At 42.3% G+C, this 24848-nt stretch overlaps 1 protein-coding gene across 3 annotated transcripts in view; it reads left to right on the plus strand.

Annotated features, from left to right (window-relative positions):
- The window catches only part of COL13A1 (collagen type XIII alpha 1 chain), a 98962-nt gene that overhangs the window by 38279 nt on the left and 35835 nt on the right, over window positions 1–24848 (plus strand). The window contains exons 12-20 of one of the 3 annotated variants that reach the window (XM_084635592.1): window positions 1226–1342; window positions 1752–1793; window positions 4090–4116; window positions 4928–4963; window positions 7407–7469; window positions 8350–8376; window positions 16504–16548; window positions 18424–18456; window positions 24244–24297. In XM_084635592.1, the coding sequence (XP_084491718.1) occupies window positions 1226–1342; window positions 1752–1793; window positions 4090–4116; window positions 4928–4963; window positions 7407–7469; window positions 8350–8376; window positions 16504–16548; window positions 18424–18456; window positions 24244–24297 (444 nt within the window). The remainder of the gene's footprint in view (window positions 1–1225; window positions 1343–1751; window positions 1794–4089; window positions 4117–4927; window positions 4964–7406; window positions 7470–8349; window positions 8377–16503; window positions 16549–18423; window positions 18457–24243; window positions 24298–24848) is intronic. The other 2 variants (XM_084635593.1, XM_084635594.1) reach the window with 2 other exon arrangements.

Genomic DNA, 24848 nt, shown 5'->3' on the forward strand with positions numbered 1-24848 from the left:
GTTCTGCACAGTACAAGTTCAGCGGAGACAATGCTCTTTATCTCCTGTGATATAGCCCCAAACCCATATATTAATTTTGAATAAATTACTACGTTTTATTTCAGGCCTTCCAGTGAGATCACAAAGAGAAGTTTGTTGAGCTTAAATCCTGCCACTGGTAATAGGACTTTGTGATACTGTATCTAAGAAGAGGGAATTATAAAAAAGAGAAAGCAGAGAGCTAGATAGCTTAACTTGAGTGTCATAGCCCCCATGGAATTTACTGGATTAATCATTTATAGATCAGCAATCTGGTATTTAAATGGGATCCTTCTAAATCATCACCTTCTCACCACCAGCCAGTTAGACTCTTGATTCCCCCACCCTGGGACAACAGAGGCAAAAGCCATGTATGAATGCTTTAGAATGTTGGGGAATCCAAGATATTGGCTGTTGAGGTGGCATGTGATGGGCCAGCTACAAAAGGCTTAGTTCAGATAAGCACCCAAAAGTTTGGATGCTTTTGTGTACCTTATCCAAATCAAATGGATTTTAAGTCTCACAAGAATAGGCTTTCTCATGAGAATCCTAGGTCTTCCTGTTTCTGGCTGGCTCCAAATTAAAAGAAATTAAGAAAGAGCAGACACATGCCAGAACAGAGAGAGTGTTGTCTAGTGGTTAGAATATGAGGAAAAATTACACTGAGGACTCATGGCTCTGCCAGTAAGTGACAGAGTGACCCTGGCTTGATTTCTCTAAAATGGGAATGAGAATAGCCCCCTATTTCAGAAGGCACTGTGAGGTTTCAGTGATCATTGACTGTACAGTGCTTTAAAATCCTTACATGGAAAGCACTCAGAGATTCTTGGGGGATTCTCAATATTATTATATATAATTAATTACACTTTTTTAAACTTAAAAAACCAGTTTACTTTGTATTTGGGTTGCTCCTGGCACTATTTTAGTATCTGATCCAGTTTTCACATTTCCTCTAAGTGAGCTCTGACTAGGAGCTTTAAAATGTACTTGCAAACTACAGGGAAATGGCTCCAATTATCTACCCAGAAAGACCATCAGAAGGGGACTTTTGCCTGAGTTTTGGAAACCTCTCCTGCCGCTAACTGTAACTTGCTTGGCTTCTCGCTCTTTCATTTGCTCTGGCTGAGCTGCTGTATGTCACACACCCTGGATACTGGGCTATGGGTTAACCCTGCCTGATGGTAACCCTTCTTTTAATGAACCTCAGGGTGAACAAGGACAGGCGGGGATTCAAGGTCCACCAGGGCCACCTGGTCCACCAGGGCCAACTGGACCATCTGGACCAGCAGGAAATCCAGGACAACCTGGCCCAGTTGGGCCACCAGTAAGTTTAAAAGAAACAAACAAGCAGCATTTATCCTTCCTCTCCCCTGACATGCATGCAATTTCCTTAGCCTTTTATTGTCTCCTCTGAGCCGGGTGCACTGACCACAAGCAATGGCTGGAGGAAAGAGTTCCCAGGCAGGGAGGGAGGAGTTCTATGCCTCCAGCTATCCCTATCTGCACACATGTGTGAGAGGGTGACACCAGTGCCATTTCCTCCTCTCCAGCCTATGCCATGGGGAGGAAGTAACACTCTAGCTGTAATTAGCCTGCACTCAGCAGAAACCAGACTAAAAAAAGCCCTTGAAATCTCTTTGATGTTCTGCTCCTAGTTCTATTCCCAGGCTGACAGCAAGCAGCTTAGGCAGGTGAAAATACTGTCACTAATGTTCCTTTCCCTCTCACAACAGGGCAAAGCAGGGGAGCCTGGAAAGGCAGGCAAGGATGGAAAGGTAGGTACAACAGAGCTGCCTCACTCCTCTCTCTTGGGCATGCAACATTCGTTGCATGAATGCAGCCAGCTCCTTAATGCCTGAGGATGTGGAGAATGCCTGCAGGACTGAACCAAGTGTTCAGCTAACTGGGTGGCTGCACTTAATGTCTCCATTGCTGTCTGTTTCATTCACCTGGGGTCACCTCAGCTGGCTCTGCTCTCAGGGTGCACCCAAGTTCCTTGCTCAGAGACCGTGGAGAGGCATCTTAGAGTATTTTCCCATGGTAAACATGATCGGAAGCACTTTACACTGAAGTCTTCTGTCCAGAAAAGAATATATACAGTATAGCTAGTGCCACTGCTAGCTTTTCCCAAACTGACCCACCCATCAATGAGCCTCAAACCTGACCTGGACTCTCCTGGGGGTGACAGGTAATTTAGTCTCCACAGACTTTCAGTCCTTGGTCCCTCTGCCAAAGAAAATACCAGTTATGAGGTTTTACAACTGCTGACATCTGTCCACTAGGAACTGAGTGAAACCATCAAGTCATTTTATATAGGCCACGTTAACAACCATCAGTTAGGCATGAATTTTGGTCTTTGCCAATCTAAGATAGGTTGGAACTAATAACCTATATGTGAAACACTCCTTAGTTCCAGAGTAGCAGCCGTGTTAGTCTGTATCCGCAAAAAGAAAAGGAGTACTTGTGGCACCTTAGAGACTAACCAATTTATCTGGGCATAAGCTTTTGTGAGCTACAGCTCACTTCATCGGATGCATTCAGTGGAAAATACAGTGGGGAAGATTTATAGTTCATTACCCTGTGAGTCTCTCACTTCACCTCTGCGTCAATTCATTTGTATGTAGCCTAGAATGATAACAGTGTCTAAGGACTGAGTAACTGAGAAGAGATGCTGATAATAAGTTAGGGATGGAGGAATGGAGAAAGGTCATGAGGATCTGTGATAAAAAATCACCAGGATAAGAACAGCAAAATTAGGGCTTGCTTATGCTGATGCCTAACTTTTGGTTAGTGTGTTTGCATGCAACAAAATACGGGAAGCCTCTGTAATGGTTGAAGATGTACAGCCTATTACCTGCTATCTCCTTAGTAGCACACGAAACAACTACTCAATTCCTGTGTCTAACAATGAGGAGCATGGCATGCTGGGCATGCCGGACATCCTAGTACTTAGGAAATAAAGATCCTTGCATTCTCAAATGTTTATAATAGCTGTTTCAAACCTGCTTGAGAAAAGGGACATGCAGTCAACAGAGGAAAGAGAAGCCTCTCTGTGCATGTGATCTACAGGCAGAAGACTCAAGACTTGGAAAATCCCCGCTTTTGATCTTTTAACCCAAAGTAGCTGTCTGAATGGTCATAAACAGGCAAAAATACTGTAAATTCAGGCCGTAGAACATATGTGGGGTGTCTGTTCCATCTTTCTTATTTGGATTGTGTATATCATAAGGGCAGCTGCCATATGGAACTTTTAGATATTAATATTTATATGGTATGTATAGTACCTGGTGCTTGATATGTGTGCAGATTGAATGGCTATTTCTAATTTAGCACAACTACTGATGTCCTTCCTTCTGAAAGTCTTATTAACATATTCCCACTACTAGGCAAGTCAAAGAAATCCATGTTCAATAAAACCCATGCTTCCTGCCCCTAAAGAGTACTTTCAGATGTGTAGCATGCCACACAGGTAGATTTCCTTTTTAATGAAGAAAAGAACAGCTCTATTTGAGATCTAATAATAGCACATTCCACCATGAAGAAAGGATCTTTCTGTTATTCCGCAGTGTATTCTAAAGGACAGGTAGTCCATATCAACTCTCTCCCTCCCTTAACTCCTTTGAGATCACCTAGTTGGGTAAGGAAGAGACCCATTTATTGAATACTACCAGTTTCCAGTTTTGATGGTTTTGTTTCTCCAGTGCATATACAGACAGTGAGCTGGGAATGAGCTAAAGATAGGCAAGAAAAATAAACCAGATCATATTATGGGACCATGACATGCTGGGCAAAGTAGATTGGTTTTCAAATTTACTGAGACAAAGCCTGGTGGTTTGGGACAGTACTTGTGGGAGGGGGGTTTGGCTGGTATTTACTGAAATGGGGAACCATAGAGTTTATTTACGCGACAATGAGAATCATTTTTGCAGTGACATTTTAAAGTGATGAACTCTTTAAAATCAAACTAGGCAGTGATTGATGTCCCAGTAGAAAAAAAAATTACCCCCACCCCAGTTCTCTAGATATTTGCAATTTTCGCTACCTCAGAATGTGTTCTTATTTTATCTACAGGGTTTACCTGGACCCCCTGGACCAAAGGTGAGACATTTTTCATCATCTGTAAGCAAAAACAAGGAAAAGAAGTTTAAAACCCTTAGCATGGATCTGAGCAAAGCTGGACGTGATCATTGTGGAGAGGTGGGGAAGGGGGAGGAAAGGAGGGTTGCTTCATAATATTTCTGAAAAAGTTCATGACCAGACTGAAACATCTTCCTAAGGGCCCATTGCAAGACTCCTGGCTTATTGTTGTCAATGGAAGTTTTGTCTGAGTGAGGAGGTCATCATCAGGAAATATTGCAAAAAAAAAAAAAAAAATGCAAGCCATGTCTTTGCCGGACTTTACCATAGAACATTTACCACATTTTGTGAATTTATTTTGTAGCCATGTTGCTCATTTTGTCAAATTTCCCATTTTTACTTGCCAAACTTATGAAATGTCACTGAAAAAATGTGAGATTTCTTTTGCCTGCAAAAGTCCTCAATTTGCTTTCCCTGAGACTCTTCAGACAGAGCTCTAAGATTAAGCCGTGTTAGGGCAGATTAACTGTGTAAATTGAAAGCAAAACCAAACGGTGTGCCTTGCAGTGTGTGGTGCGGCTTTCCTATTATGTTGTAATTCATGCAGGGTAAAACTCACTCCTGTGCATTGGACTCAGACAAGACATATGCACTGTTTTGCAAGCTCGAGGGGGACTTAAATGGTGTTTAGGCCTCATTGTGGTTCTCTGCACAAGGGAGCATTTCACCTCAGTATCCTATTTTTCTTCCTACATCTGCACAGGGCAAAGGACAGGGATTTTCCCCTTTTCAGCCTAGCCTCATCGGCTTGTCTTCATTTTGATTTTTGCAGGGAGACCCTGGAATTCAAGGATACCATGGGAGGAAGGTAAGAGAGGGAGGTAAACTTCTGAGATGCGCAGAGCAACTGGATGATCAAGTATCTTAAAATGCATTATGGTGAACCAGAGTCTGGTGGGAGTGTAATAGCAGAGAGATGCCATCCTTGCCACACACATTCATACACACACAGCCAGAGGTCTTCCATCATTTCCTGCAACAAGTGACTTGCTGGCAGAGGCTGGGTATGGAGGAACTCTGACCTCCCCCATAGCCAGCATTCCTCTACCATTTCCTGCAGTGACTCCTTCTAAGCGAGCCAAGTACTGAAGATAGTTTCAACTCCCCAGTAACCACTACGCCTACCTACTTCCCTGCAGCAGTTTCTTCTGGAAGAGGCTGAGGCAGGAAAAGCTGTAAGCTCCCCTATAGATTCACTTCTTCCTGACTGAAATTTATTTTGTGCACCCATGCGCGGACATCCTTCCTCTCCATCCACCCAGTCTGAATGGGGGTTGGAACAAGCTATGGCATTTACATTCCCCTGGTATGTATCGTTCTCCAGAATAAATGATGGAAGGTTTGATTCAGCCATAGGTTACCAGAAAGAAGCTGGTATTACCCAGGGCTGTGGATCTCTAGCATTGAAAGGTCTGCCCAAAGGGTGGTTGTCCCAGTGCAAGGCATTTGCACTCCCTATATGTTATGGGGCACCGAAGTGGCCAGAGCAGCCCTAAAATGAGATGGTGCATAGCCGGGTGCCAGGGGAATATACTCATTCAACTCATTCCCAGGCAGCTGGATTCTGATGAAGCTCCAACAGAGCATTAAAGATACTCTCCTGGGGAAACACTGTCTGCCTTCCCCCAAGGTTAAATCCCATCCTAGGACATGGCTAGCCCTGCCCCAGCAGCGCTGAATCCTCCCAGAGAGTTTAAAGGACAGACAGAGAGGGGGAGAATGAAATGAAAGAGGATAAAGGGGGGAGAAATATTGACAAGGAGGATGAGGGAGTGAGAAAAGGAAAGTGAGTATTTCCAACAGCCGACAGTTGTACGTGCTGTGTTATCTATACGTTCTTTTATGGGTGCTCTGTGGGTGAAGTGGCAAGACCTGAGAGCTTTTTAATTAGTTCTGCATAAACTGAGAAGTTTTTGTTATGTCAGGAAATGAAAATTATAGCCCCTGTGGACCACAGTCCATTCCTGCAGACACACACAAAATTTACTGCTTCTTCTTTCAGCAAACTGTCGGTTTTCTCATTAACCATTCATCCTTCTCTTTGCGACGTTCAGGAGGCTTCTTAACCTTCAAATGTGCTGAGGATGTCACTGATATGGCATATTAGTGGGTGTTTGTACCCGGATCTTTTCCTATGCATGGCAGTTAATCTGGTTGATTTATTTATCAAGCAAGGGGGCTGAATTCCTTTCAGACTGTGAGAAGGGTGATCCCAGGTCTGGGATCCATTAATGGGGAAGTGTGCAGGAGACACAGGATTGAATGAACACAGAGGAGAAAGTCCTCCCCACTGAGTCAGAAATGAAAGGAAGCAGAAACTTCTATACTGCCCTTATCTAATGGGCAGACTCAGGATTTGGAGAAATCTCTCCCTCCGTTTTGATTTTTTGTATTGAAGGTAGCTTTGTGATACGAGGGATGTGGTGACTATATCTTCAAATTTAAAAACCAGGATACTTTTGTGGCAACATGTTTTAGGGTCATAAAATACCCAGGGAAAAGGCCAAAAAAATTTTTTCCAAGATGCGCTGGTGTCACTACTGTTAGCTTCTGACTCAACAGCACCACAGGTGTGTTTCTCAGAATGGAGGGTTTTTTCCAGTAACTCAGCATTCTGAATGAGTTTATAACTGAACATCAAACCAGTGTCATTAACATTCACTTTGAGCAAAAAGAACAGCTTTGATACTCTCTACACTCAAGTAGTCATTATCTTGCTCCAAACGCTTCATCACATTGAATTCTTGCACCACTAGATTTTTTGTTCCTGGTAAACGCATGGGAAATTCTACTAAATGTAGCAATATGGCCTCAACAAACATTTTCTAGTTATTAAAAACCAGCAACCCAACATGATGACTGATGAAATGAAAAACCAGGATTTTTCAGGCAACCCAAAAGAAGTTCCTGGGACACTAAGTTGTGAAAAACCTGGACACATGGATATATGGTCACTTCAGCCATGGATAAAATGTATTATATGAGGATTGGAATACGTGTTCATAGCACCTAAATACTGATGAGATCAGGCTATTTGTGAGGAACTGGCTTCTGTGTTCCATCTCTCTTTGCTTCTTGCTAAGCAGCATCTCTCTCAGGGCAGGGTAAGAAGGTTATGTTGCCACATGTATTATGGGACTGTTCTCTGTCATCCCTCCCACATCTTTGTTCATATTTCTTGGTATACTGAAGGCCCCTTTTCTTCCTTCTGTCTGTGTTTGCCTCTCCCTCCATTTTGCTTCTCTTCTCAGGGTGAGGTGGGTGAGGCTGGCCTACCAGGTGCACCTGGCCTTCCTGGACCTTTTGGCCCCAAGGTAACCATTAAACTAAAAATTCTAGCTGGTCAGTACCTCCATCTGCTTATGCAACTTATTGCCACCCAGACATGTGCACCTTTTACAGAAACACAAGTATACGGGGGTGTGATACAGTCTCAGATAATATGGTAAGCAATGTGATATAAATGTCTAGATAGACTCAATAGATTCTTTGCACACTCTGTCTAGATGACTTACAAGATCCAGAGTTGTTTTTGTAGATGGGGCCTGGACAATTGTTAGTGACTGGCCTTGAGGCAAGAATGATTCCTTGCTCTCTGGAACCAGGGCCAGGCTCCAATGTGCTCTGTCACTTGTAGATGTTGTAATGTAATGACTTGTATGTGCATAGACCATTATCTTCTGCTGGAACATGACAGATTTGGCAGTTAGTGGAGCTGCTCCTTTACGTAACCTCTGGCTTTGGATACTGGAGGTGTTTGAGTGACAATGCCTTGGATTTTCAAAGGGGCCTCAGGTAATGAGGCACCCAACTCCCATTAAAAGTTAGCTGGATGTAGGTACCTAACTCCCTTTGGCTCTTTTAAAAATCCCAGTCAATGCCTCCTATGGATACTTATGAATGTCATAGACGCTGATCATTTAAGTGTGTATAGAACATTCTCATGCACCCATTTCTCCTCTACACATTGTCTTGCATCGGTGTGCAGGGATGAACTGAAGTCAGACCCTGAGATGCTACAGTCATTGTGCTTTATCCTTCAGTCATTACTTGGCGGCTACAGCATGCATGTCTCATGAGCTAAGCTCTATCAATTACTTTCTATTGTCATTGCTATTAAGATTATACTGTTTTTCTCTTTTTGTTCAATATGTCTATCTCTGTTTCCCCTCTATCTTTGTTCTCCTTGTACAGGGTGAAAAGGGGGACACTGGCATGAAGGTAGGCATGGGAAAGATGGTTTTCTACCATATTTTAAGAGACAAGTTGCTGTTCAGAACACTGTATTGTAATCGGAACTGGGCCTGAGAGAGACCAGTTGGATATTTAATGGAATATACATATGGGCTGTGATTAATCACAAGCAGACACGCCATGTCCTGGTTCTTTTATGTACATGCAATACAAGCTGTCTTTAGCCACTTGGTGGAATTTGATTCTTACCAAAGAATTTCTCTATGAAGTTTACTAATGATTTGTTACATCTCTGTATTTGAAGGGATGGGCTGGGGTTTCCTCATAAAGTCTGGTTAGCTGACACATCAAATCTACTCAAGCTCTGCAACTCTGAGGCTGAGGTTTGGCACTATTCTTTCAGTCTCCCTCTGTTTCTAGGCTGGACAGCTCTTTTTACAAGCTAACATGGTTTTATGTCCATATGTTATCTATTTGATTAAAATTTATTGTGCTGACATTTTAAAAATATATTACTCAGTACAGACTGTTTAAAACTTTACAATATTGGCCATTTTCATGACAGTCAAAGCATATTGTGTCATACCATATATTTTAAATATAATGAGAAAAGGCCTGTTTTGTAAGATTTTACATATATTAACTCTGACATATATATTTAAAATATTTATTATGTGAAATACATTGAATTAATCATGCCACAAATGCATCCATATAAATTTTTCCTTTGTGGGGGATTATCATTCTAATGCACTAAAGGTTCCTTTCAACTATACTCTTGTGTGTTAGAATGAGTTTAAAGAGATCTTCTTGAGAGATCTGGGATCTCCATTTAATAGTTGTATATTACAGCAACAGATGATCTTCCTTTTAAGATCAACTAGAGTACCACCGAATAAATCTTCTAAATCATTGCTTTATGCAGATCATACTCATAAACAACACCTGCATGTAATCCAAGATCTGTCCACACATCCGTTCTTACACTGGTGTAATTTCATTAACTTTGATGGACTTAGTCCTGATTTGCACTTATGTAAATGAGAGCAGAATCAGACCAACAGAAGATGGGTTTTAAGAGCTACGAAATTACTGGGTTCTGAACAACTGTATGCTTTCTCTTTAAACTAATAGGTAGAATGAATTGTGGATGACTGAGGGCAGTATATGGTCCTAAATGAGGAAAAATGCTATAAGTAGAATCCAAGTCCCAAGCCTGTTTTTATTCACTTCTGTCACTGCTATCAGTCACCTGTTCCTCAGGCACTCTAAGTACATGGATTAATAGGCCTTTGATTCAGTTTCTGGAACCAAAACCAAAATTGCCTGGTTCCAACTCCAGACTAAAATAACCCCTCAATAACAGATGACAAATCTGAGACAGCCTCTCAAACATTCTAATCCCCTTTATCAACTTTAATTGCATTGATCGCTTGCCTGTCTTGTATTGCGATTCTAGGGGCTTATCACAAACTCTCCTTCCCATTTCCTTGATGTATGTCGGACAGCAACAGAGACAAGGAGGGGGACGGGAGTGGTAGCTGCTAGTCTAAGGCAGACTGCATGGAATGGAGAGAGAAATGTGGTAACCTTTCTCTCTCGTCATTTACATTTTACAGCAAACCAATATGTTATTTTCTTTTGTGCCATAAAAAGGAAATCTTCTTCAAACCTGTCCAGTGATCTCTCTTGGTCAGTTACTCACACACACATTCACAGATGCAACCTCCACATTTTACATTGGAAAACAATGGATAACTGTGAGCCAGGAAATGTAGCCTTGCTCTTGTGATCCTTATTCAAGCCAGGTTCCTGAGGTTTGAGCAACCCCCCCCCCCCCAACTCCTCCAGCAACACATTTTGGAATGGGATCATCAATACATGTTCTAAAGGGCCACCTTCCCATCCCAGGTGCAATGTATCCCTGTTTATTAAGACTCTTCCTTGTTACTGCCATTCTCATTTTGTTCTGGGTTCTCTTATTTCCCCATGCAGAGGAATAAGAATAACAGCAGAGCGTAAGATCCCAAACTAGCAGTAAATCAGCAACCAATGTACGTTCAGACAGTGCATGTGTTTGTCCTCCCTGGAGTGGCTTCTTTCTAGGTATTTTCTTTACAAAAGAAGATTATATGGGACTTGGGAAGGCCTTTGCTGTTTTCCCCTTCAAACCATTCTGCTCCGAGTTAAACGTGTGCAACCTCATTAACGGTGACAGGGTTGTGCAGAAGTAGCTGGTGTCACAGTTGGACTCTCGTTATCAGAATTTGCCCAGGATATTGTTAATTTGTCGACTCTTTAAAAATGACCGTTTAGGCTCCTTTTTTGTAGCTGGTTGCATACTGAACATTTGTTCCTAATTACATTTTACCTTCTCTCACTTTCCATTCCCACAACTTACACTGTTTATTGCAGAATCTGGGTGTCTCACTTTGCCTCTTCCCCCTCCAGCTTCCATGGCACTGGGCTAAATGTTAGCCCCATTAAAGTCAATACAAGTTTTATCAGTGGTGCTGATAAGACCAGGATCTGGCTCTTTGCATATATATTTTCCTGTCAAATTCTGTTTAACTTAAATGATCTATTTTAGGAAGTTCCTTAAAATTATTTTAAATGGTTATTCCTCATTCCCAGAGGCAGGAGACTAGGAAGAGTAGAAAGCAACTGCTACAGGCAAGGAAGCCAATAAGCACATAATTTTCTGTCTCCTGAACAAGGATCCAAGCTTGAAGTGTTTTCTTTGTTTTAATTAGGGGTTCATTATTACAACCCAACACTGCCAGAAAACTAATCAGAATCTGGCACTCTCCATTATTAGGGATACCCTCAGTGTGTTTAGCCTGGTAACATTAAAGGCAAGGGAAGGAAGGGTAGATCTGCCAAAAAAGGCAAGCAAGTACTTTCTGTGCCCATGAGAAAAGCTGCAATCCATTTCTTTAAACTCCTGCTGTGACGAGTGTCCTGTCTTTCATGGGATATAATGCCACATTTATATGAGACAAGTAACATTTGGGGAATTGTAAAATGGTATTGTGGGCTTCCACACTTATCACATTTCAATGGATTCCAGATCAAGTGTGGTCAATTTACAAAATAAAATAAATAAATAAAAAAGTCTAACTACTAGCCTTGCAAAACTACTAACTACTAGCCTGGGATCTGAAAGTAAAAAATAAAAATAAAAAAGTCTAACTACTAGCCTGGGATCTGAAAGTGAACTGGGTTATTTCTGACCTGGGCACAATTGCCAGTCATAAAGATTCTGCAGGCCAATGTTGCTCTTAGGTGCACGTGTATAATAACTTCATTCCTCTTTAATTAGACCCTTAGTTATACCTGCATGGACCTATTGCCTTCAGGTATGATTGAGGGCATAATTTGAAGACAGTGGGTTTGCCCACGTAGTCCTGTAGTTGGAGCTCAGTTAACAATTCTGTTGGTGATGAGCAGCCAGAAAAGAATCCAGTTCACTCTCCCAGAGCTGGGTTGGTTTTGCAGGGCTGACAACAGGAAAGAATCTTATTTTCGCCACATCAGTTGGCAGAGCTGACTGAATACACAAAGGGAACAAATATCCAGAGGTTAATGGAATGTTAAAATTACATAGTTAACATTTTTTTAATTCAGGAAATACAAAAGTTAAGGTTCTTGCTACCTCATTGCACATCCTGTATATTTTATAGGATATACAGTATGACATAAAGAATACAGGGAGGCAGTGTTGCCCAGTAGACAGAGCATGGTGTTTGGCATTAAGAGACCTGTTTTCTGTTCCCAGCACTGCCACTTATCTGCTCTGTGACCTTTGGCAAGTCACCACACTTCTCTGTGCTGTAGTTTCCTCATCCCCAAAGTGGGGATAATGAAACTTACTTCCTTTGTAAAGTACTTTGAGCTCTATGGATAAAAAGCACTACATAAGAGCAAAGTGTTATTACTAAATGTCTTATTTAGCCAGAAAAACAGGAACCGAAAATATTTATATGAGCAAGGTGACCATGTTAGTGTTGCTGTAGAAACTTAAATTTTTACATATCCTATTTTAAATTTAACTGTGCATCCTTATTATTGCATCAGTAAAGTTTCTTGCATTGATATATATTACCATTCATGTGTATTGCACTTTAGAGGGTTGGTAGTTATTTCCACTGTGATCTCTCTGTTTCAGAAGAGTGGGTGTGGAGGATCTAGTCTATAATAGAGTATTTTATTCACACTGAACACCCACTGCTTTGTACTTTTCTGGGACTTGGCCCCATATCACACTAGTTTCTTGCGGTGGCTTAATTAAATATCAAGTGTTGAATCTGGAAACTAAAACGACAGATGAGCAGTAAGGAAATGAAAAGAGGATGGTAAAAAAATTATTTTTCTGCTTTTATGAATTTCCTCTTTCCTTGGTTTTATAGCTGTCTTCAGTTCCCCAGGGTCCCTCCGTGAGTTAATATGCAGAAGTTTGAGGTTAATATGCTCAAGAATGGCATGCAAGCTACTTAAAGAGGCCCATTTGGATAATGGGTACAGCCAATTCAGCGCTGTCACATAGAGAGTGTCTACATTGCAATTAGACATTCACGGCTGACTCTGGCTCACAGGGCTCAGGCTAAGGGGCTCTTTAACTGCAGTGTAGACGTTCGGGGTCTGGCTGCAGCCCAAGCTCTGGGACCCTCCCACCTCACAGGCTCCAAGAGCCTGGGCTCCAGGCTGTGCCCAAACATCTACACCACAGTTAAACAGCCCCTTAGCCTGAGCCCCGTGAGCCCGAGTCAGCTGGTATCAGGGGTGAAAGTAACTTAAAAATCTGACCAGTACGGGGGCCCAGCTCTGGGCCCCCAAAGGGGCAAAGCCTGGGGCAGAAGGGGGTGAGGCTGGGGGTCAGCCTCCCCCAGCCAGCCCTTCAGCGCTGCCCGGCCTGTGCTGCCCAGGGCTCTGGCGGCAATTCAAAGGGCCCGGGGCTCCGGCTGCCACTGTGCACTTTTAAATTGCCAGGCCCTGGGGCAGCTTCCCCTTTTGTCGCCCCTCCCTCCCCCCCGACAGCCCTGGAGGGAGCAAAAAGGGCAGCGATGTTAACATGGGCTGTGTACGGGCCTGTACCAGTGGCCACTTCTTACCGGTACACCATACTGGCCCATACAGGCCTACTTTCACCTCTGGCTGGTATTGGCCACCCATGGGTTTTTAATTGCAGTGTAGACATACCCATAGTTGCAAGCAATACTAATATTGATCAGCATATTTTAAACGCTTGGGCCCACCTGGAAATTTCCAGCTATACCAATAGGTTAATGCAACACTGAACATTCTGCTGAATAAAACATCAAATAGTACTTTTGAGGGAGATACTGAGAGAGTTAAATAAGAGCTTCACCACTGTCTGTGAATGTGGTCGGCTCATTGAACACCAGCAATTGGCAGCTTGCTAATCTGGGATTTCTGATCCGCTACTGATCTGAGGGCGGTTTCAGATTTCACCATTAGAAACATTGAAGCTCCATACAACTTGTGGCCTGAAGATGGGTGAGGAAAGCAGGAGGAGGCATTGCTAGTGGAGGCACTAAACACATTATTGGAAATTCTGGTCCTTAGACTGAGGTCTTGCACTGCCCTCTGCTGGGGTGTTAAGAGAAGTCTGGTGTCAGTGCAGTTCTTCAAATCCAGATTACATCTGAAGAAACAGTAACTTTTCCAAGTTTATTTTTAAAACAAATCTGTCTCTCCTCCATTTTGCTCAGCATGCTGGTCGAAAAGCTTATGTCATGAGAGACATTTCCTTTCCCGCATTAACTGTTAGTTGTACATGAAAATGGCATTGTTTAACTAAAACTTTAATTCCCTGAGCCTTCTGCTGGCTGTGGACACCTTGCTACATCACTTGTGACCCATAGACCATACATGAATCCTATGTCAGTGATTGCAAACTCACTTCCTTCCAGTTTTTGTCTTGGGGGTAGGAGTGCTAATATCCATATCCAGTGTGTGTCTCATGTATCACAAACAATATCAGCTATGTAGTGAATATTAAAGCTACATAGACTGTCTTGATGTCTGGGATGCAGAAGTGTGGGCTGAATTTCACAGTTACCACCCAGGCTGTTAAGAGGCAGTGTAAGCTAGTGGATAGGGCACTGAGGTACAATTCAGGGGGGGAGGGATAGCTCAGTGGTTTGAGCATTGGCCTGCTAAACCCAGGGTTGTGAGTTCAGTCCTTGAGGGGGCCATTTAGGGATCTGGGGCAAAAATTGGGGATTGGTCCTGCTTTGAGCAGGGGGTTGGACTAGATGACCTCCTGAGGTCCCTTCCAACCCTGATAGTCTATGATTCTATGAATTCAAGATATGTGGTCAGTACTACTCCTGGCTCTCCCCATGACCAGCTGGGTGACTTTGGGCAAGTTACTTTACCTCCCTGTGCCTGTTTTCCCTCCCACCTTTTGGCTTTCTTATCTTTTTAGATAGAGGGCTCTTTAAGGCAGGGGCAGTCTGTTTTCTGAAGCTGCTCCAGGCTCTTTTATAAGGCAGGTGCCTGTAACAAGCCCCTTAGAATTGCAATGTTGCAGATTAGGACGCTGAATCTCAACAAGTAGTGAAAATGCTAGCATGTACGTGGGAGCATGAAAGCCAGGCTGAGGCCCAGATTTTTGAAGGCATTTAGGCACTGCTCCACTCCGTGCTGCAAGGCCTAAGTGACTTAGGAACCTATATCTCATTTTTCAGAAGTGACGAGCTCTTAAGGGCCACATTTTTAAATGTATATACATGCCTTATTCTCTTAGAAATCAGTGGGAGTTAGGTGCCTAAATACCTTTAATAATCTGGCTCCTAAGTGCCTACGTCATTTTTGAAAAAGAGACCAAGGCTATGTCTACACAGGAGACCTTACAGTAACACAGCTGTACTGATGCAGCTGCATCACGGTAAGATTGCTTATGTAGCTGCTCTATGCTGACAGGAGGGAGCTCCACCATCGACATAATTAAACCACCTCCAATGAGCGGGAGTTGCTATGTTGATGGGAGAAACTTTCCCGCTGAAATAGCACTTTACACACTACCACTTATGCCGGCGACACTTACGTCACTCAGTCGGGGTGTGCTTTTTTCACACCCCTGAGTGACATAAGTTTTGCCAACACCACTGTAGCGTTTTAGTGAAGACACTACTACAACTGCAGGAGAGTTTCTTCCGTCAGCATAGTTAATTCACCTCCATGAGAAGTGGTAGCTATGTCGATGGGAGAAGGTTTCCTATTGACAAAGCGCTGTCAGTATAACTACGTCACTCAGGAGTGTGGATTTTTCACACCTCTAAGCGATGCAGTTTTACCAATATAAGTCTGCCTGAGCAGAGCAACACATAGATACCGTTAAAAATCTGAGACTGAGGACCTTGAACTACTTGACATCCCAGAGAATCCACCTCAGACAGAGCAGACCTGCCAGCTCTGCAAAAGTAGAAAGAAGCACCCATCAACACATTATGATCCGACAAAGCCCACGTCTGTTGACCTTCCGGGTATAAGCAAGGCGTTTTTGTCTGCCCCAGCTTTTGCCTGAGGTGGAGATTATAGGCTTTAGGTGTATCTTTGTCCTGGGGTAGATCTACATAATTATAGGGATACTGATCAGTGTATTTTGCATACCGCATTCTGAATTTTCTGCCCAGAGATATTGTGATGTGTACACTGTACTGATCCTACAATGGAAATAAACAAATGGTTTCCATACCCATGTGCTGCTCAGGAGCTGGCACTGGGTGTTAGAAAGCTCTTCAGGGCAGCAGATGCAAGTTTTAAACATAAGGCTCTCATAGTTCTGCTCTCGTTTATATCACTGATGTAACAAAACAATTTAGCTCACATTGTCCTACCACAGTAATGGGAGTAACATTTTGAGACAGAACATGGCAATGCAGTCCTTCTGGTTCCATCCAGGTGCTAGGAGGTACCCAACAAGAGAAGCTCTGACTAAGAGAAACTGTCTTGTTGAAAATAAAAGCAGGAGTCGGGGTAAGGAGGTTCTGGTCTCCTTGACAAGAACTTCTTGACATCTTGTGCAATGTAATGTCCACCACTGCTTTAGTGATCATCAACACAGACCCTCCTGAAGACTCATCTCATGCTTGTCCCTCTCAACTTTGTTTCTCGTTCCATTTCCAGGGGGAGAGGGGCATGCCAGGGCTGCCAGGAAAACATGGAGCTAAGGTACCCTGCAAGGAATGGAGTGAGCTTTGTCCACCTGACCCTGCCCATACCTCTCAACTGTCCCTGAATTTCAGGGATGGCCCCAATTTGGTTTCTACAATGATTCTTCTCACTTTCTCTATCATTTTCTTTCCGCTTCTAAAATGCAAAGCATAGGGCCTAATTTATCAAAGGGATAACAGGGGAGAAAAGTTTTACTGAAGAAACCACATGCCTATTCCCAATGCTAATTCCCATTTTGAGGTCTAATCCTGCAAGATGCTGAGTGTCCTTTATTCCACTGAGATCAGCACCTCCCAGGATCAGACCTGTAATACTTTATTCTAGTGAGAATTACCACTAATTAGTATTGGTAAGATATCAGCACTTTATAAATTGTGAACATGTATCTAGTGGCCCAATTTACCTCTGCCAACTCCAGTTTTAGGTATGTGTTATTCCATGGAAATCAGTGGAGTTACACCAGTATAAAAATGGAGAATGCAGTGGTGAATCAGAGCCAGTGTGTGTATGTGTTACAGGATTGAAATTAATATTGGAAAAGATCACTAGACTTATTCATTACAATTTTAAAGTAGAAAAATAAGGAATAGGAATAGCATCAGGTCAGTAAAATCTAACTCCCAAACATGATCTGTACATGATCCCTTTCATGACTCGGGCCCATATTTACTAAAAACTACTCACCTCTGATACATTTCTGAATGCTTTTTCCCCTTTTATTACATAGAATCCCTGATTTCCATCTTCTGTCCTTGTGTTTTTTAGCTTTGTCCCTGATTTCTGTTTCAGAAAGTTGAGAGGTATGATCCTGCCCTTCCCCTGCTTCACACTTCTCCTTGTTTGAATTTTTCCAAGCTCTTTCCAGTTATGAACTCATACTCATCCTTCTTTTTTGCTTCTCATCTGCTACGTTAAGTTCCCCAAACCTTCCTGTTAGCTACTTTCTAACCCTGCTTCATCTCATTCTCCCCCACCTCGTTTCCTAGATTGTCATTACTCCTCATGTTTTCTTTCATAACTGAACATTTTCACAAGGATCTAACTAGTACTAACACTTAGAAAACAAAAATATCTAGTCTGAGTAAGGGAGTGATGCTGAAGTTTTGCTTTTGCACCATTGCCACTGAGGGAAATATAATCGTATCCACAGAAGCACCTGCCCAAGGGCCCAATAAACAACCATCTCAGTTTCCGGGGCGGGACTCAAGTCCATAATTTGTTGGTGGTGTTTTGTTCTGCTGTGCAGAACGACGTAAGAATCTGAGTGCTTGAGAGTCTTTTTGCTGGTGATAGCTGGCTTCAAAGATTTCCTCTGCAAATCTGATACTCAAGTTTATGTCTTCTGTGGTAAAACAGAATGATGATGGTTAACAAGACCAAGAACATTTTCTCTTTCTGTTGTCATTGGACATTTTGTTCAGGGACTCTTTTTTAATAAAAATCTGGATTCAAACATTTAACAAGGTGTTTGGTCCTCACATTGTCTCCTTCATCCATTTCGCAACACTGCTCCCATGGGGTCATGGGTTCAACTTCACTAGAAGTAGCACACCTAAATCTGTGGGAAGAAATAAATTGTTTCCTCTGTGCGAGTTGAGCCAGTGATGTCTTTCTGAGGTGGTACACCCTCCTTGCTATTCTGGATAGCATAGGCACGACTATAGGGAAGGTAATTTTAATGACTCTCCTGGTTTGGGGAACCAGGATGGATGTGTGTGGTAGCTACTGTGTTACAATGTCTCTTCTGAACTTTGGAAAAGGAAAAACATCGATTATTTAAAGTTTCTACTTAGCTGATTTTTTTTAAGAATATATATTTATATTTACTTCATTTCAAACCAAGTGTTCTCATCTTTCCTCTCTCTCTGCCAGGGGGTTCCTGGAATGGCTACTGCAGGGATGAAGGTCAGTTTTACATTAAAATGCAGCTTCTTAGGACAGATCACGGATAAGAAAGAGGACAAGGGCCATGAGAGGAGATGAAACCTCCAGCCTTAGACTGATGGCCATTAGTTCATGGTAGGAAAGCCGTGGATTAAAAGAAAATGGAGACATACATTCATTTTCCTGCCAATATGGAAAGGGGAAAGCTCAAGCCAAAACAGATATAGAAAATGGCTATCCCTTTTATCAGGGAGAGGCTAGGGCCTGTCTATGTTATAGCAAAATGCTAACTCCAGTGGGAGAATGACTGATCCCTTCTTGGATTGGTCAGCTAAACTATACTTGTTCCAGGCCTGACTGTAAGAAGACTTCGGTTCTCTTAGTCCCTCAGTTCACTTTCTGTGAGACAACGGTCCTCTCTTGGTTTCAGGTCCTCTCAAACCCCATTCTTAACAGTACTTGAACCTCCCTATTTCCATTGCTTCCATTTATTTCCTAATAAACAAAATTATTATTAATTATTATTATTATTATATCCCACCTTTTCAACCAATATCTCTGTTTCTCCACTACCTTGGAACCAGATAGATTTCTGCATTAGAATATGCTCAGTGCTCAGATTTCACGGTGACAGGCAGCCTTATAAAAACCTAGAAAGATAGGTATAGCCAGATCAGCTGGCTTGAAACAGCCCAGGTGAGTTCCAAAACCCACTGACTGATACCAAGCAACAATGGAATGCTCCGTCCATGGGCCTAAAAAACCTTGGAAGCAACAAGCACTGTTCTCGACTGCTGGTGAAGGCTCTCTCTCCCACTCCCCTTGGCTGGTATAACTGCCACCACCAAGATTCCATGATTGTCCAAGGCCCAGCACAACAGGGCACCAATTGTGATTGCTACCTTTGGATGCTACTGTAATACAAATAATTAGTAATAAGAATAGCCGCAGAATCCCCTAGGGCCAGCAACAGCTGTACAAGTAGCAGCTCAGGAACAATGTGACTCAGCACTAGAAGCTTTCTGAACTTGTGAGAGAGCTGGTGGGACTATTCCACGCTTCTTGGTAGGACCCTTGGGACATGCCCTTTAAACAGGAGGTCTAGGAAACTATTTCTTAGGGAACAACTCAAAATGGTCATTTACCTCCCTTTTATTAATGGCACTTTTGGCCTATGGGCTGTACCATATGTCTTCAAAATTAGGATAAAAACAACAATATCCATGTACAAGAATAACCAAGAGAAAAGAAAAACCAAGTCTGCAATATGTCTTTAAATTTGACCTTATACCCCTATTTCCACAAATCTAAATTCAAATTGAAATCAAACTAAAGCACAGCTTTGGCTTGCTGCCTTCTTAAATGACCCTTCTCTTTTTTTATCTAGAAGTGGGTTGGCCACCCCCTCTATTCTCTTTCCTTCTCACTGTATATTTTTCCATCTTTTCCTCATGAAAACTATTGCTCTTAAAGGAATAATCATTGCAAATCTGCATTTCCTGTATTTTGTTTACAGGAGCTTATAATTATAAGGAGTTTCCTGGTGTCCTCTGTAAAATGCCATCTCTGCTTCAGAAAAGCAGAGTTGCATTTCTCCCTAAAAGAAGAGAGGCATGTTTGAAAGAGATTTCCATATTGTAATTAGACTATCTTCTGTCCCCTTCCCTCCCTACTCACTCAGTGCTTGTGTCTGCGGGGGATATTCCCCTGCTATTCCCTTTCTTTTCTTCTTTGGCCCTTAGGCTATGTGGCAAGCTGCTATTACTGGAGAGTATATTCTCTCCCTGTTCCCCTTGGCTACCTCTCTCCACCAGCACTTCCAGGGACATGCCAGTGCTGCAGAGGGAACTGCTGGGGACGCACTCCTGCACTTTTGGCAGATGCTGTATAAATTGGTCCCATGTTTCATGCCCCCTCCTATCAATATGTGTAAAATAGTAAAAATGGTACAAAAACACCCCTGAATTTCTTTCACTTGGCAGCAAATTCAGACAACTGAGCAGCTGGCTCCTCTTGTTTTAGCTTTGATCAGGTTTGTAGTGTTATGTTGTAGAGTGTGGAGACCGCTAGCCATATAACAGATGTATTCTCTGTCTCTTTTCTTACCAACAAGGGAGAACCTGGAGTTGCAGGGATGATGGGCCCCCCAGGTTTGCCAGGGAAAAGGGGACAGAGGGTAGGACAATGTGTGTTTGGATGTGATTTCTTAGCACTGCTGTGCTGGCCTGCTCCTCCCTTAAAGGCATGGCTAAAGTGGGTCTGCTTTGCACTACAGTTCCATGTGTGTGGTGGAATGCTCTTATCCCATTGCCGATGCTCTCATCTCATTGATGAAAAGTGCTTTGTATGTTCCTCCTTGCAAGAAACAGAAAGACCAACCCAAAGGGGGAATTAGTGCATTCTGGGAAGGGAATGAAGTACTGAGCATTAACATTCTCTTGAGAAAGGTTTTGTACCTTTTGATTACAGCAATAATAAATTATGAGGAATCTGAATACCCGGAATCAGGATGTCTTAATGAACGTGTATGCACCTCAGAATGTTCTCTGTAGGTCCTCCTCTCACTACAGCACATGAATGCTGATCCTGATTCTTGGACTACAATGAAAAGCAGATATGCTGAGCACATAACAGGAGCAGAGTGCTGGAGTCAGAGGAGTCTGGAGCACTGGATTATTCAGGAGAAAGTACTATTTTGATTATCCTGAAAAGGAGATAAAATCCTTGCATCCAATTAGTATTCCTTCTGCCGAAGAGGCATAAAAGCCCCTTGCTATTCAAACAAATGCAATTATCTAACAAGACCGACTGCCTGATTTTGTGTGTAATGCATATATCCAGATGGGCCAAGGCCCACCTCCTGTTGTACAGATGCCAAATTAATTGCCAGTAGAAATCAGAGCATCTGCACTTCTAAACACCTGCTTTGTGATTGCGCTCTGGTAAGTATTGGTGGAAGTACCCCATTTGCACTCATGACTGAATTAGGAGTACAAATTTTGCAGGTGCAAATCATGCCCATGAAAAGGATATCACCTTATTGAAAATGTGTCCCTTAAATATGAAGGGACTGAGAGTATGTTCATTCCTCTTTGAATTGGGGTGTTGCCCATGGCTGTTTCTAATGAGCGCTCAGTTTTTTAAAACGATTGACTTCTGTTGTCTGTTCTTTAAGTTCTCAGTGAACTTTTCCCCACACGATATAATGTGTCTGCATCCATAAGAGCAGCTTCCCTTTACTGGGGTGTTCCACTTTGACTCAGTGGATTACTATGAACAGTGACATGGCTGGAGATCATAAGATTCTGACATCTTAGAGATGGCCAATAATTCAAACTTTTCCTTAAGAAACAAAATCCAGCACATTGCCCTTCTTGCTTTTCCAAGGAGAAAATCATTAGCTTGTGGTTGTAAGGTACATGTTCTAACAAGGATGAAAGGCTACAGAGCACTTACACTGAGCTGGAGGTCAGAGTGTCTTGTAAAATAGATAACTGTCCTATCTTAGGTGGGATGCAGAGTTGTCTAGAACAAGGATAGTTTTCTTTTAATTAATTCCTGTAGAGCCATACAGTGCATGCCCCTTCTCAGAACACTTTTGCAGGCACCTTGCATGTTAGATGTCAGTCCTTGAACTCTGTTGAAATTCATATACGTGTCTTTCTAAGAGATTAAAATATCTCAGCCATGCATGCAAGGAAAAATAAATTCCTTACCTATAATTTTTCTTTTGATTTTGTTATTGTAAGAGAGCCATGGGCTATTGTGGGCTAGGGTCCCGTATAAATACTTTAAAAGTCTCTATAGACCAAATTACTGAGTTAACCCACCTTAAAAGAGATTCCATGTACCTGTATGCTATTGAGAAATACAGTCAAGTAACTGTTCATGTGTGAGTTACTCTTTGACAAATTAAAGAGTTTAAATAAACCTAAAACCAAATATTATCCAATGCTACTGGGGGGAAAAGATTGGGGAAATAGGGACTAATCATAGTAAAAACCATAGTAAAAAAATCATAGTCATCATCATCATCTATAAAAATTGCTAACTTTGGAGAACTAACAATTACAGGAAAGAAAATATCTTTTCTCTAGTGGTAAGTGTTATTGTACTAGAGACATTCTCTTGGAGACTAAAATGATTGTAAACTATAGCAACCAAAACCCTGTCAGCTGTCTAAATAGAGCCTGTGGTACAAGCAGCTCATCACGTGTGGAAATGCTGGAGATAAGGGTTTGGTTTACAGTTTGCACCCTGTGGACAGACTAGAACAGGATCTTAATCCGAACTTATAAGACAGTAAGTGAGCCAATTGTGGCACAAAAATTCTAAGAGATATGCCTTGTACTGGTGGCTTCAGGCACACAAAAGATATGACTGCAAGCTAAACAAAGTCACTTCACAAAAACAGCCATGGGGTGGCATGTGGCATGGGGTAAATTTCAGTGTGGAATTTATCCAGAATCTGATTATACCTCTCGCAACTCAGTTCAGTCAGACTACTCCTCTTGCTGGGGTCTTGATTGCTTAGGGGTCATGACAAGGATGGCCTATCTGGTCCTCTTCTGACCTTGTAATTTTCCCTTTTCCTGTTTTCACTCCTCTTCATCAGCACTGAGCACTTTAGAGTTTGGCTGCTAAAGGAGAAGATGCACTAATTCTTTAGAGCCTGGTGATTGAGAAGAGGATTTGTTATTATCAATGTACTAGGAGATGAACAAACAGAAAATATCTAAAGGTCGAACAAAGGGTATATGAGTATCTCTGAGATTCCCTTACAGTACAATGAGTTTGATTCCTTTGGAGGAATGCTGTCAGGATGCCCTTCAAGCTCATCGGCTGTAGTTATATTCAGAAGAGTTAGGTGGCAGCAGCAGGAGCAGGAATGTCTTTCAGAATCGATATGAAAAGAGTTATTTCGGTACGTGCCCCTCAGACAATCTGGGGCATTGTTGCACTATCGAGCAGTGCTGCACAATGCTATTCAATTACAAGTTTTTGAACTTTTACACAAGATATGGCCTGATATTTGGCTTGCACAGAGGGCCCAGTTTCATATTCCCTGCACCTTCGAACACTCAGCCTCTTGTCAAGGATCAGGCCCTAAGATGCTTTCAGTCATTTACACTTAATTGAGCAGTTCCTCAAAGAGTGTAAATGGTCACAGTTCCATTTACTTAAATGAGCTCTGACAATTGACACCAGCCACAGAGTTACCCCAATAGCATCTTGTGTGAAAATGTCTCTCTTGATTCCATGTGACCATTTGTATCTTGCATTCACTTTCAAACATTCATTTGCTGCACGAAAGGGACTAGCAACAACCCATGTGTTCTACAGAAGGAGCATATGTGCAGGTGGCAAAGAATTAACGACACCAAGCAGTGCCCATCTGCAATGAGTTTGTTGAGTTTTGGCTGTTAGAACAAGGAAGAAAATACGTAATCAAAGTGCAGGTTTTAAAGTTCAAAATGACCTTTAATTTGGTAGCAGTACAGTGGCCTTTTAATGCTAAGAGTCTCATAGAAAGGAACAGACAGTGGCACGTACTGGCTTTCTAAAACATAAGGTGAAAAGATGTCAGAGATAAGAGAAAATGATGACACAGTTAAGCAGATACTGAAGGCAGGGAGAAAGCCTTGGCTGCCTCTTAAACGGGTGTCCCAGTGGGAAAAGAAGAGTTTTAGGAATGTTTGCTGTATTGTATCAGATGAGTTCTGAGGATTCAGTAGCACTTTCACTGATCCCACAAGTAATGGAAGCCATTAAAGCTACCCCCTGACCATTTCTGCCTTTCACCAACAGGGGGAGAAGGGAAGAGCTGGTGATCCCGGACTTCCTGGATTCCTAGGACAGAAGGTGTGTAATGTTCTCTGACTTTTGCCACACTTTTCATCCCATTTCCCTTCCCCTAACAAAGAAGCTTGCACTCACATGTACACAATTACCTAAACTGTACGCACATGTGCTTGCGTACCCACTTACACATATATGTGCAAACACACAAATACACTGAATGCTATCACCTGCACTCCACCCTAGAGGTGGGAAAGTGTCAGGCTATGCAGATAATATGAACATGATTCCATGGCCAGTTCCACTGAGGAGAGGGAATTAATTTTATGTCGACAGGATGAACACAGCACATTTCTCACCTTACCTTTGTGGTACCCCCCTCTACAATCCCTGCAAACTGGCAGTTTCAAGACCAGTCCCAAGAGCAGCAGGATCCCATTGATTTAGATTAATCGCCTTATTTTCATTTTGTTATGTAGCTTTTTTAAAAAATACCCAGCTACCTAGTGTGAAAATGTGATTTATTTCAGCCCAAACAAAACACTGGGATCCAACCAGAAATAAAACATGTGGGGTCAAACATATTGCTGGTCTAACTGGGTGCAACTCCATTG

The sequence above is a fragment of the Lepidochelys olivacea genome (assembly GCF_965140295.1).
Source record: "Lepidochelys olivacea isolate rLepOli2 genome assembly, chromosome: 7".
NCBI lineage: Eukaryota > Metazoa > Chordata > Testudines > Cheloniidae > Lepidochelys > Lepidochelys olivacea.